The sequence below is a fragment of the Schistocerca cancellata genome, chromosome 4 (genome assembly GCF_023864275.1).
Source record: "Schistocerca cancellata isolate TAMUIC-IGC-003103 chromosome 4, iqSchCanc2.1, whole genome shotgun sequence".
NCBI classification, from domain to species: Eukaryota; Metazoa; Arthropoda; class Insecta; order Orthoptera; family Acrididae; genus Schistocerca; species Schistocerca cancellata.
Window position 1 is genome coordinate 726,247,229 of NC_064629.1, and position 13,979 is coordinate 726,261,207.

The window sequence follows — 13,979 nt, forward strand, 5'->3', positions numbered from 1 at the left end:
TAGCATGCCGCGACAGCGTGGACGTGAACCATATGTGCAGTTGACGGACTTTGAGCGAGGGCGTATAGTGGGCATGCGGGAGGCCGGGTGGACGTACCGCCGAATTGCTCAACACGTGGGGCATGAGGTCTCCACAGTACATCGATGTTGTCGCCAGTGGTCGGCGGAAGGTGCACGTGCCCGTCGACCTGGGACCGGACCGCAGCGACGCACGGATGCACGCCAAGACCGTAGGATCCTACGCAGTGCCGTAGGGGACCGCACCGCCACTTCCCAGCAAATTAGGGACACTGTTGCTCCTGGGGTATCGGCGAGGACCATTCGCAACCATCTCCATGAAGCTGGGCTACGGTCCCGCACACCGTTAGGCCGTCTTCCACTCACGCCCCAACATCGTGCAGCCCGCCTCCAGTGGTGTCGCGACAGGCGTGAATAGAGGGACGAATGGAGACGTGTCGTCTTCAGCGATGAGAGTCGCTTCTGCCTTGGTGCCAATGATGGCCGTATGCATGTTTGGCGCCGTGCAGGTGAGCGCCACAATCAGGACTGCATACGACCGAGGCACACAGGGCCAACACCCGGCATCATGGTGTGGGGAGCGATCTCCTACACTGGCCGTACACCACTGGTGATCGTCGAGGGGACACTGAATAGTGCACGGTACATCCAAACCGTCATCGAACCCATCGTTCTACCATTCCTAGACCGGCAAGGGAACTTGCTGTTCCAACAGGACAATGCACGTCCGCATGTATCCCGTGCCACCCAACGTGCTCTAGAAGGTGTAAGTCAACTACCCTGGCCAGCAAGATCTCCGGATCTGTCCCCCATTGAGCATGTTTGGGACTGGATGAAGCGTCGTCTCACACGGTCTGCACGTCCAGCACGAACGCTGGTCCAACTGAGGCGCCAGGTGGAAATGGCATGGCAAGCCGTTCCACAGGACTACATCCAGCATCTCTACGATCGTCTCCATGGGAGAATAGCAGCCTGCATTGCTGCAAAAGGTGGATATACACTGTACTAGTGCCGACATTGTGCATGCTCTGTTGCCTGTGTCTATGTGCCTGTGGTTCTGTCAGTGTGATCATGTGATGTATCTGACCCCAGGAATGTGTCAATAGAGTCCCCTTCCTGGGACAATGAATTCACGGTGTTCTTATTTCAATTTCCAGGAGTGTATATAAAATATGTGTCTCAATAATAGATTACATAATTTAAATTCTCAGGACACATTTCAAATATTTTCCACACAAATTTACTTAATGACAGACAACACTTTTGGAACTGTTGGATATAAAGTGATGTTTTTCAAACTGGTAATAGCTAATCTTAAGACTGTCCCTTCAAATGCCTGTTAGCCCCATGTATTAGAGGTTTAGGGTCTTTGCTTCTGTGGATTACAGTTCTTACAGAGGTACTGAATGTTCTGTCCAGTCAGCCTAAGGGTGACCTACCAACGTGGACATGATTTTCACATTTTGCTACTTACAAGTGAATCAACGAAGTGGTTGAACTTTTTCCATCAAATTTCTGTCTCTGTATACCTCTATTACACTTTGACATGTCAATGAATATTTAATATTTATGTTTTGGTGGTGGTGATCACAATTTTTTGTTTCTAGCACTGGCATTGGAAATTCTAAGTGCCATAGGAAAGGCATGCTAAGTTTGTAAATATCTCACTAGAGTGCATAAGAATACAGTAACCTAAGTGGCGCCACTAGAGCGAGTTTCATGAGTGATTAAAAGTAATAAGCATACAAAACATGTTGCAAAGAATTTTCTTGCTTACATCATTTACGGGATAAAGCTCTCTATTTCTTGCTTCAACATTATTTGCCTACCCACAAGGAATCTAAAGCTTAATGCACAACACTGGACAAAGCACATATATTCCCTGTAGTAAGAGACATTAGCATGTTCTTTCCCTGCACGCATAATCTAAAACAGGTTATATAACATGGACTATTCATATCATCACACTGGTCAATCAACAGTATGAAATAACACAGAATCCTACATGTCATGGCATACATAGTTCATTTCTGGAAAAAATGGACAAAACATGTTCTTTTCCTGTACTCTTCCTTTTGATTGTACACAGCATTCTACTGAATTGATTTGAAGAATGTTACACAAATATCTTTGACATGCTTTTCAGACACCCATCTCTTAAATTAGAAGCATCACTTCCTTGTAGTTTTGTCTCTTCCTGAGGCACACCTCTAGAGCCTGATGGCTTCTCAAGATCAACTGTCCCCTCTTCCTCAACACCAAGGAACATGTTATTTGCTGGAGTACACAAATTTTGTCAAGGAACTTGAATGTCACATCTTGTATCATGGTCCTTTCCAAAATAAAATTAAGATGAAATGGATGCAGCCTTATCACTCTGTTCAGACAAATTGGATCTACTTTCCGCACCACTCACTTCTTGTACTGGTTCAGTGTTGTGGTCACTAGTAGTCATATGTGATCAATTTCACCTCGTCCTCCTCCTCAAGTCACTACATAATACAATTCCTATACTTTGTCGTCTCTGTCTTCTTGCATTTTGACATTTTACTTGTTATACATACACTGATCAGCCAGAACATTACGACTACCAACCTACTATCGATATAAACTGGTCAAGGTGACAGCAGCATCACCTGGTGAGGAATGACTGCTAGTCAGACACACACACGGTGCATGTAGTATCAGTGAGCATGCTGTCCATATGCAGAATGGGGAAGACGTGTGATCTATTGGAGTTTGCTGAAGAGCAGACTGAGATGGCCCGGAACCTTGGCATGAGCATTTCGGAAACTGCATAACTTGTCGGGTGTTCAATGAATGCTTTGGTGAGTGTCTCCAACATGTGGTGAAATAAAGGTGAAACCATGTCCAGACATTGTGGGGTTAGGTGGCCACCCCTCATTACAGATGTTGAGCCTTGTAGGCTGGGCAACTGGTAAACCAGGACAAACCACAAACTGTGGTGGAACTACCACCAGACTTTAATGCTGGGCAGATTCCAAGTGTGTCTGAACACACAGTGCACCAAACACTATCAATGATTGGTCTCTGCAGCCAATGACCCATGCATGTGCAAATGTTCATCCCACAACATAGCCAAGCGCTACTGAAATGGACACATGACCATTGGCAGAGGCAGAGCATTGCATTGTCTGATGAATCCTGATACCTTCTCCTTCATGCTGTTGAGAGGGCATGAATCTGTCATCATCCACGGAAACAACTCTTTGACATCATCCATGGAAACAACTCCTTGACACCTGTACTGCCGAACTGAGACAAGCTGGCGGCAGCTCCATTACACTCTGGGGAACATTCAAGTGGGCATCCATGGGTCCAATGGAGCTCATGCACAGAATCGTAATGGCCAAGGAGAATCGTACAATGGTTGTAGTCCATGTACATCCCTTCATGACGATCATGTTTCCAGATGGCACTGGCATTTTTCAACAAAATAATGTGCAAAATGACAAGTTCAGGAGTGTGATGGAGTGGTTTAAGGAACACAGTTGCAAGTTCTAATCAATATGCTGCCCCCCCCCCCCCTCAACTTGCCAGACCTGAACCTGATTGAACACATCTAGGATGTGTTGAATGTGGCGGCAGCACTCATCTGCCCCCCCCCCCCCCCCCAAATTTATGAGAATTAGCTGATTTTTGTGTGCAGATGTGATACCAAATCCCTCCAGCAACCTACCAACACCTCACTGCTTCTGTGTCATGATGTGTCGCCGCTGTTATCCGTATTCAGGGTGGACAAACCGGATGTTAGGTATGTAGTCATAATGTTCTGGCTGATCAGTGTACAGGAATGTAGATGACAAATGCCACCCAAGCACACTACTCCAAAGAGAAATTATTTCTTATAACTGTAGACAGGAACAGCAGTGTGCTAGTGCTGTCACAACAGGCATCAACAATAAATATTCAGCTTCTAAATGGTGCTGGTGCGAGTCCAAAAATCAACACGCAGTGTCACAAACTCACAAAAAATGTCACAAGGGGGGGGGGGGGGGGGGGGGGACCTCTTACCCGCATGGTTAATCTAGGGTTTACTAAAACATTCTATACTGCTTTGCCAATGCACAACCAAACTGTCTTTTTTCATCTAAGATTTTGTATTCGTGTGAGCAATCGACTGTACTAGCAACACTGCGGAAGGTACAGGAAAAGAAATAATGTGTACATGAAGACAGTAGCTCTCACAAAATACGTAAATAAGGCTGCCTCATTTTGGCTTCAAATATAATTCAAACCATTAGCTGTAAAACAATGTGCTGCACTGTATTGTGCAGTGCAGTGCAAGCACTTTTAGCACTGTCTTTAAAAGTGATTTTATGCTTCACTCTCACATGAATGAAATTTTTGTCTGTCGCTCTCTCACTAGTATGACTGGACACAGTTTGAAATAAGAACTGTGCCTGTAAAAATGTGCTCTTTTGTAATATTGAGATATACAGCTATTGTCTGATGTGGTATTACTCCGAAAAAGCATTTGTAGGACACTCTCTTGTCCTGTTCGTATAGTATAATGTGCAGCATGCTAGCTTCTAAGGCAGGGAGTTGAGCCACACCCAGATTGAATCTGCCTGAGTGTCGTTTTTAGGTGGTTTCTCGTGCTTATTTAGGCAAATGCAGGCATAGTTCCCAAATTCTGCCTTAGTGAACACGAGACACAAACAGTTAAAATACGATAACACAAAAAACAAAGTCTAGAGAATTCAAATACAAATGGCGCACATGAACTCCATGTCTTAGTTTAAACTGACAAGTGGGGCGACAGGAAGTGCATTGGCAATGAGGTTACATAATAAAATACAATTGGTGAAATTCTGCACAAGTGTACCCTTTACTAGAGGGGATAATTGATATGGAAAAGTAATGGCCCACTCTTCATACCTCTAAACACCCATCTCCTAATCTTTTAGTTGTTCCTGCTGAACTTTCTCTTACCAAATTGTGACTCATCAATTTCCTCTACGATACCATATCAATTAAATTTTTCATTCTGCTAGAGACCAACTGCAGCATAAATCTCTCAGCAGAAGTACCTACACTCAACACTGTTTTGTTTCAGTACAACTACCTAACTACATATGATGCCATTTCTGAGCACATGCCTCCCCCCACATACACAACCACTGAGCAGCAAACAGCTCAGAAGGCTCAATTTAAGAGAACTGATATCTATAACACACTGAAGAACTGGAAACTACACAAAGAACTACCACCACACCACAAACAATTTGCAAATAATATCCAAAAGTTCCAATTTTGGTGCTCAAAATGCAGCATCCCTTTCACACCTACAACAGTAAGTAACATTTTCACTGAACTAAATTTAAAATCTGATGACTTACCTAGTCTGTCAACCACAGGAGATATTACCATATGCAAATACGGTTTGAAATCTGTACCCATTCGATCAGCAAAGTTAGTCAAAACATCAATTGAGTTCTGTGACACCTGTAAAATATAAAATGAAAATTAATGGGAGGAACAAAAGGTAATCACATAGCTGAAGTGTTGATAGGCACGTAAACAAGGGTGAAAATGCTGTTGACCACACGATGTAAAATCTTATAAAGTGCATACCGTGATTGCGCAGGCTTGCCAAGTGTGATAATTCTTGGTAGTCTCCTTGGGATACAAAAATCAACATGACTCAATATTTCAGGAAGCCATCTGTCTGCTGTGTTCAGGAGGGATGTGCTGCCTTTTAACTAAATGTATTCTATTTATCACTTTCATCTCATTGACCAAATTATTATACAATTTAGTCCCTGATAAAAATGCTGTTTTCAGTTTCTTGGTAAACAAATCAAACAATGGAAAATCCAAGATGAAATGTAGAATTGCCTGAGACTGAAGTTTTGTGTGTGTGTGGGGGGGAGGCACATTTGCGTGAGTGTGTGTTTATCATCTAATTTTGACGAAGGCCTTACTGGCCAAAAGCTGTATTTGTGACTGTCTTTTTGTTGTGCCTATCTACAACTCAGAATTTCTGCTATATGGTGAGATATACTAATGTTTTTCCTTAAATGTGCACCAGACTGTTCGATGAAATCACTCGGTGCAGTGGAGATGCCTTTTTTAAAAAAAAATATTTCCTCAGAATGAGCTTATTAGTAACTAATTACTATTTTTGGGCCTTTTCTTATTGTTTGACAGAATTACGTCAATTTTTTGTGTATTTCATTCCCAGAAAACACTGAATTGTGTGTACATAAGAATAAAAAATCGCCAAAAGGTACTGACTGTTACGAAAAGCGTATAACATGACAGTGGCATTCTCTGTGCCAGTATCTCCATTTGTTAACTCTAAACCAACTGACAGTCAATATTCATCTTTAACAACTTTGTGTTTGCTACACAAGCTATAGATTTATTGTTAACACTTAATGGGACAGTTGGTTCCCTCCTCAAGCTTAAATTCATGTTACCTTTTCCCTTTACATTCAATGTTAAGTTAATAATACTGTCAAACTGTATGTCTCTTTGCAGTTTCACTGGCCTTCACAACAAGAAGTGCCAGTGCCTTTATCAGTGACTTCAATGTTACAGTTATCAACAAAGAAACATTTTCCTCCATGCCTTATCCTGTTTGGAAAGTCAGTTAAAAGGTGTCCACACTGCCACTAGGTGAGCAGTACCCACACAAAATGATTATTTCTCATGGAGTCAAGCTTGGTCAGTTCAATGGCTCACATTTCAAAATGGTTGAATGAAAGCATTACTATTTATTGTGAGCAGTCGAATTGCTGGATAGAACTAATCTATAATCAGGCACAGCATCAACTGGTAATAACTGTTCAAAGCAATCACAACGCCATACTGGCTAACATGGCATCACCTATTATTGGCCATCTAACAAAAAAAGTTATGCTTTCATTAGTTTACCAGGGATGCACGTGCAGAATGCCACACAGAATGCCTTTTTTAACAGCTACAGCACAGAATGCAGCATCTTCACTGCTCTCATGCAATCACCCATTGAACCACAGTGGTTCCAAGCATTAGTTCAGTTGAGCAATTAAGGTACCATTTTTTTGCAACAATGTTGGAGGGATTCAGATATGAGGCAACACAATACATGGATCCTGGCCTATTTTTAGGTTGGCAGCAGTCACATGTGCAAGGCATTGTCTTGCATCTTCAATGGTTTCTACTGATTTTCATTGAAAAAAAAAAAAAATAAAAAAAAAAAAAACAGTTTATGATGGTTTCTGCCAAAAATTACTTTGAAACCATAATGGAACAGGATAAAGTACAAATTTGGATTGTAAGGGATGTACCAATTCTACGATAAATATTCTAAAGAATTTTAAACAACAAGCTACATTTTCATCCAATAAGTATCCAAATATGTCTGAGAACTACTGTCAGTCTCTGTTGACAAACTCCAGTCTATGGACAACTATGAAAACAAATTGGTTCAATATTAGCCCATCTTTTGGCACCATGTTGAGTTGAAACATTAACTAGCTGAATGTTTTATCTAGAGAAGATAATGTACAATTTTATGTATCTAACTCATCACTTTTGTAACAACAGTATAAATGCTTAGTGAATATTTATTACTACCTCTTGTAAAAATATTTAACTTACCTTACTATTGCCTGACTGCATCCAGGGTACCATTGCATCCATGAAAAGGCCGATGTCTTCACATTCTAAACTGTTTTCTGGGTTTGATAAGTAGGCTAGTAAGTTATTTGTAACAGTTAGTTTTACTTTTGTATCTGAGGTATCTAACAGTTTATTAAAGTCATCTAAGGATTTTGGAGCAGCCATTTTCTTGGATTTCTTTCTTTGGAACCTGCAACAAAATTAGTAATGTGTCATCTATTTCAATTCTGGAAGAAAAATATGATTTACCAAATTCAACTTTTAATATGAAAAAAATAAGCTGCAAAAAAGATGTACAGTTAAGAAGAAAATCAACAACTTCCAAACATAAAACTTCTGTTCACAATTCAATCAATGTAAGTAAACTCACTACATACATTGTATTTTAATTTCAGATCTCTCTAGTCTGGTATTTTTAGGCTTGCTTGGTCACTGATTGGACAAACTATACAACGTCCCATTTACAATACAACAAAAGATTTTAATATGAAAATAACAGAACTTGCACACCCTACTGTATTTTCATGCCCTGTTGGATCCTTTTTCTTCTTTTTCTGATTGGAGTAGGGAGCTGCATTCTGCAATTAAGATGGGGGCAAGTGTAGCAAACAATATTCATTATTTCATAAAAAAAGAGCTAATACTACACATCTTAATGTTTGAAGAGAAACTAATTGGTCTAGTTTAAACCTACTGTATTCCAACAATTAATTCCTGTTACATAACACACACTTAACATGAAGTTTGGGAGACATTAATCAGAAATTTGAAGTGGTCATTACCAGAGATTAAGAAGCTGTATAGAAACAGAAAGGGTTTTGTTGGTTACCTGCAGTACTGCAAAATCAATACATCAGTACCACAGCATAGTGACACTGAGTGTGTGAGAATTCCCCCCCCCCCCCCCCCCCCCACCCACACACACACATCAGATGAGCCAAAACATTATGACCACCTGCTTAATAGCATGTTTGTCCATTTCTAAAATGAAATGCATCTTTGATTCTGCGTATCAGGGACCCCAACAGTTTGTTGTTAGGCTAGTGGAAGTATGTGGCATTCGATGTCTACATGCAGATCATGTAAATAACAGGACGCTGATTTGTCTATGCAGTGATGCTACCTGATGACCCAGATGGGTTCCGTAGCATTACGCTAGGCGAATGTGGTCACCAAGACATCAATGTGAGTTCACCATAATTCCGCAATTTCCTCAAACCGCTGTAGCACAGTTCTGGCTCCGAGACATGGACAAGTATACTGCTGAAAGATGACATCACCATTGGGGAAGGCATCCTGCATGAAGGGATGCAGGTGGTCACAACTGTCACTGTGTCTTCAATTCCTACCACAGATCCAATGCAAGAGCAGGAGAAAGTCTCCCATAACATAATACTGCTCCCACCAGACTGCACCCGTGTTACACTATACATTTCAAGCCACTGTTCACCTCAATGAAGGCATTTGTGGAGACAATCAGTTAGCTAGTGCAGCAAAAATGTGATTCACCTGAAGAGCTGATACGTTTCCATTGATCAACAGTCCAATCCCTGTGTCTTGGCCCACTGCAAACGTAATTGATGATGTCATCGGGTCAACATAGGGGTGGTCTGCTGCGGAGCTCCATGTCCAACAATGTACGATGAATGGTGTGCTCCAAAACAATTGTGTGTACACCAACATTGAGCTCTTTTGGTAGGGATGCCTCAGATCACAATCTATCCTACTTTATAGAACAGACAAGTCTCTGAATCGCACATTCTGTGAAGAATCATTGACATCCAACCATTTAGCATCTAGTGGTAGTTTGACTGTCCTTCTCCCTCTTTCCATAGATGCTCACGACAGTAGCACATGAACATTCAACCAGTTTCTCCATTTTGGAGATACTCATTCACAGGCTCTGCATAATAATAATAATAATAATTTGCCCTTTTTTAAAGCTGCTTACCTCAATGGATTTCCTCATTTGCAGCTCACATCTTCACTACGGTGATCCCCAGACTGTGTCTGCTCTCCTTACATACTTTTGTTACCGTGCCATGTGCCTTCAACGGCACCAAGCGGTATCCAACATCACAGTGGGCAGAGATCATAATGTTGTGGCTTATCAGTGTGTGTATGTGTGGGGGGGATGATCTCAGATCAATACCGAATAGCTACAGAATTATTTGCAAACCAAAATTAGATAAGCTTGTTAGACGAGGTTATGTGGATATAAAATAATGAAGCTACAGCCACAAACTGCTTGCAGTTCATTCCTAAATTTAAGAGCAATGTGGGCAAGTTGTCTGATAGCTTTCTGTTGTGTCAGTTTGCCTTTTTACTGAGATACCTAAATGCTGAGGCTTGCATATCTTGCTGTCACACTGCTCAACATATTCCTTGCACTGTGGCAAAAAAAAATTTCCATACCATCTGCAGCAACCCAGCTTACCATACACAACTTCTCAATTACGTTCAGTGGTGAACTGTCAACAGCAGCCAACAATTAAGCAGTGTTATTTATAAAAGTGATTCACAGAATTGAATCGTATGTGCTTGGTTGGTTGAACTTGATGGAAGAGGGTGTGTGGTATAAAAATAATCAAGCTTCAGATAAAAAAAAAAAAAAAAAAAAAAAAAAAAACTTCTTTCAGTTCATTCAAAAATTTTCTCCATGTGTGATTTTAATTGTCATACCAGATGCAGAAGTACTGATACAGGCCACATTATTTAATGATAGAAATGGCTGATAATATAGAAATTATTTCTCCTGCTTTCTGCATTTCAGAAACTAAAAGATTCAAAGTCTCAAGTTTTAACATGTCTAGCTATAACCCATACGACAACTGAAGATTCTCGGTAGTTTAAATGGGCTTTGAATGGTCGCTTTGCAAGTCTGCAAATGTAAAATGATTTTGTTTATGTTTTTATGGCAATGTCTCTGTGCTGGCACAGTCAAAGTTGGAGCAGCCATTTGCAATTTGGGGCTGACAGATGGAAACAGCATTGGTAGCTATTGGAGATCTTGTCTGGAGCATAGAGCATAGAGCTGTACTTTGAAGACTGAATTCCTCCCTCCAGTTAATGTTCTTCTCACAAAAGATGTGATGGCATGACTTAAAAAAAAAAAAAAAACCTCAAATCTGCATTATAAAATGCATAAACAAGTTCACTTTCAAAAGTTAAATTTCCCACAATTCACATCATTACCTTCTGCATGCCTGTACCAAGTAACCTGTCCATTTTTGCTTTTAACAGTTCTTAACAGTATATAATTAACTTTCCCACTAATCTAGGCATACATACTATGTATAAACAAGTGTAATTTTTGTGGTTACTACCCCATAAGGTAACGGAGGTACACAATCATACAATTAATCAACGTGCTAAATTACATTGACACTGCTGGAGTTGGTATTTGAGCTTAACTACATATCTATAAGATGTTATAAATAACGTTCTTTCCTAAGCAGTTTTCATAATGTGTGAGCAATTATACCAGTAAGTCTCCACAGTATCCCAGTACCACACTTTTCATGCCATGAATCTGTCATGCTAGAAGAGTACACTGTCACAGTGGAAAATCCAGGATAGAATAATGACAGATAATAAATGATAGACTGCTACTCACCATATAGCGGAGATGTCAAGTCTGAGACAGCCACAACAAAAAAAAAAAAAAAAAAAAAAAAACTACTGAACACTTAAGTTTTCGGCCAGAAGGCCTTCTTCTGAAATAAGTAAAACACACACACACACACACTCTCTCTCTCTCTCTCTCTACTATCTCTGGCTGCTGAGGCCGGACTCATTATATATTTAGTTTCTACTGCAACAATTAGTAGTGCAGTATGGACACTATCCAGGTTTTTTACAGGATGCATATTTTCATGGTTTAAAAACAGCTCTCTGTTCATGTTCATGAGCACAAAGTAAATCCAAGAGACCATCACAAACATTTTATGACAATTTAAATATAATCAGTACTTGACATTTCCCTGAATTCTTGAAAACTCCACTACTTCTATCAGAAAGTAAGGAAGGTTAGGATTTATTATACCACCATGATAAGGTTATTAGAGATTAGAGTTAAGTTCTGATAGCACAAAAACAGGGTTGGAATTTGTTCTGTCCTTAAAGCATACCATCCCAGTACTGCCTTAATAAAATCAGGGAAATCAAACAAACCTATATGTTGATGGACATACAAGAATTTGAACCAGGCCACTCCTGAATGTGAGACCAATACCTTAACCTTGTTTGGTCCCTCAGACAGATCTGATTGTGTGCTTTTATTTATGAAGGAATAAGTGGCTGGGTAGGTCAGTTCAAAGATCAGAGCAAGGCAAGGGAATACCAAGTCTAGTGATACCATAGCTATTAAAACATTGTGGTGTTCAAACTGATGTTTGGATTTAGGACAGGTGTATCTTAAAGAAGTGATTCATCAATTCCTATTTTGCCTTCATAACCCGTAGCTAACAACACGATCCAAACTGTGTTTAAATACAATATATTAAATCATGTTAATGTTCTAAGAATAATCAATAACTTCTCAAACATATATGTCGGTGCAGTAATGTCGAACAGCCAGTAAGTGTGATGTCCAGCATACTGAAATCTTCTAGGTACCCAAGGGTTTACAGTGATGTAAAATGACTCGCAAGCATTTTTGGCGCATTTAAATGATCCACACAAACAATATGAACTATGCAGTACATAACTGTTAGTACTTTATCCTGGGTTTCTTTTTTATATTTAAAAAAACAATCAACTACATAACTCTTCCCAGCAGATTTTATGACTCAAGTTCAGTAGCCACTAAAATATATTTTACTTATAAATTTGATGGTGATGTTTATTTCAACAACTATGCCACCCTTTTTATAGCCACAAATCTGTTTAAAAGTAAAAGTTAATTTCACTGAGTGAAATGATTTGAAAACCTACATCGAAATTGCACTATTTCAATTGCAGTGGAGAAAAATTAGTTGACTGAATGATGGCAAATGCTTCACTATTCTGTGAAAAGAATAGCACTTCAAAAACAAGAAATTATTTAATGAACTAATGTTAATTTTGTATTAGGTCACCAAATTACTAATGTGAACAAACACTTTTGATGGTATATCATCTTACCTATATAATGAACACAAATGGAACACTTCCATCCAACAAGATTGCTGAAAGGAATGAGCTCACAAGCAGACATTACTTTATTCTATACAAGTGTTTCACCTATGATTTGAATGCTTCTGCAATGTACATCTCAGGTACCATGACTACCCAGCACAAGTAAATTTTGTAGTGGCTTTAGCTTAAGAAATTACAGTGAGAGATATATTAAATGAAATAGAACCACTCTGCTCTCTTGTTCTTGTATAACTTTTTACTACTGGTGATAGCACATTAACACACTCACGTAAACAGAAAAAAAGCATCTGCAAATATTAACTATTTCCTTCTTTCAAAAAGTAGTAAATAAATATTTTAATCGCAATGTAATTTCAACTTACTTACCTGTATCAAGTAATTTATTGCACCAGAAATGCAGCTAACCATGAACTGGATAGATAGCAAGCCCTGAAAATCATATATACAAGTTAAAGTTTCACTACATCAAGAAGGGTATTATTATTATTATTATTATTATTATTATTATTATTATTATTATTATGAGAAAGTGATTTATGGTACAATACTGACTCATTTTTCACAGCAAACCTGAATCTCAGATTTACTTACATACACAACAACATAAGTAAGAACAAATATAGATGTGAAATATCGCGACAAACTAAATTATGTTTAGAGCATAGATTTGGTTGCAGATGACAAGCTACCTTTAATAAATAACACACAAGTGGTCCTGAAAAACCATGCAAACAAAGTGTGAAGGTATTAACAAAAAGAAACAAATTGTTTGTTTGAAATAAATATCCACATAATTTTGTAATCATTTAGTAAAAATGTTCACATTACAGATTAAATAAAACAGAAACCCACTGACAATGGCACAGAGGTGCTGAAACATGTTTGGGAACTTGGAAAAAAAGGTGTTTTGCATCCAGAAATACTGCACACACTTCTTCAAAGATACTGGAATGCCTATACTCTTTCCAATACACATTCTCTTTAACCATATCATATTCAAGTAACAGTTCAGGCAAATACACATCCATCTCATTGCAACTGCATTTGTATTAAAACTTCCATAAAACAGCAATGCCTATAGTACTATCAAAATTTTCTGCTATATCAAAAACAACATACAAAGGATATGCCAAATGCTTCACCAGTCTCCATCCACAATATCATTAAAGGCATACAGCTGATAAAACTAT

The 13,979-nt window shown here is 39.2% G+C and overlaps 1 protein-coding gene across 1 annotated transcript in view; it reads right to left on the minus strand.

The window, feature by feature from the left end:
• The window catches only part of LOC126184408 (CLIP-associating protein 1-like), a 244,920-nt gene extending 231,725 nt beyond the window's left edge, over positions 1-13,195 (minus strand). The window contains 3 exon segments of the mRNA XM_049926792.1: positions 5,382-5,487; positions 7,630-7,840; positions 13,156-13,195. Of these exon segments, the coding sequence (XP_049782749.1) occupies positions 5,382-5,487; positions 7,630-7,815 (292 nt within the window). The 5' untranslated portion in view covers positions 7,816-7,840; positions 13,156-13,195.
• Positions 13,196-13,979: the final 784 nt, after the last annotated feature.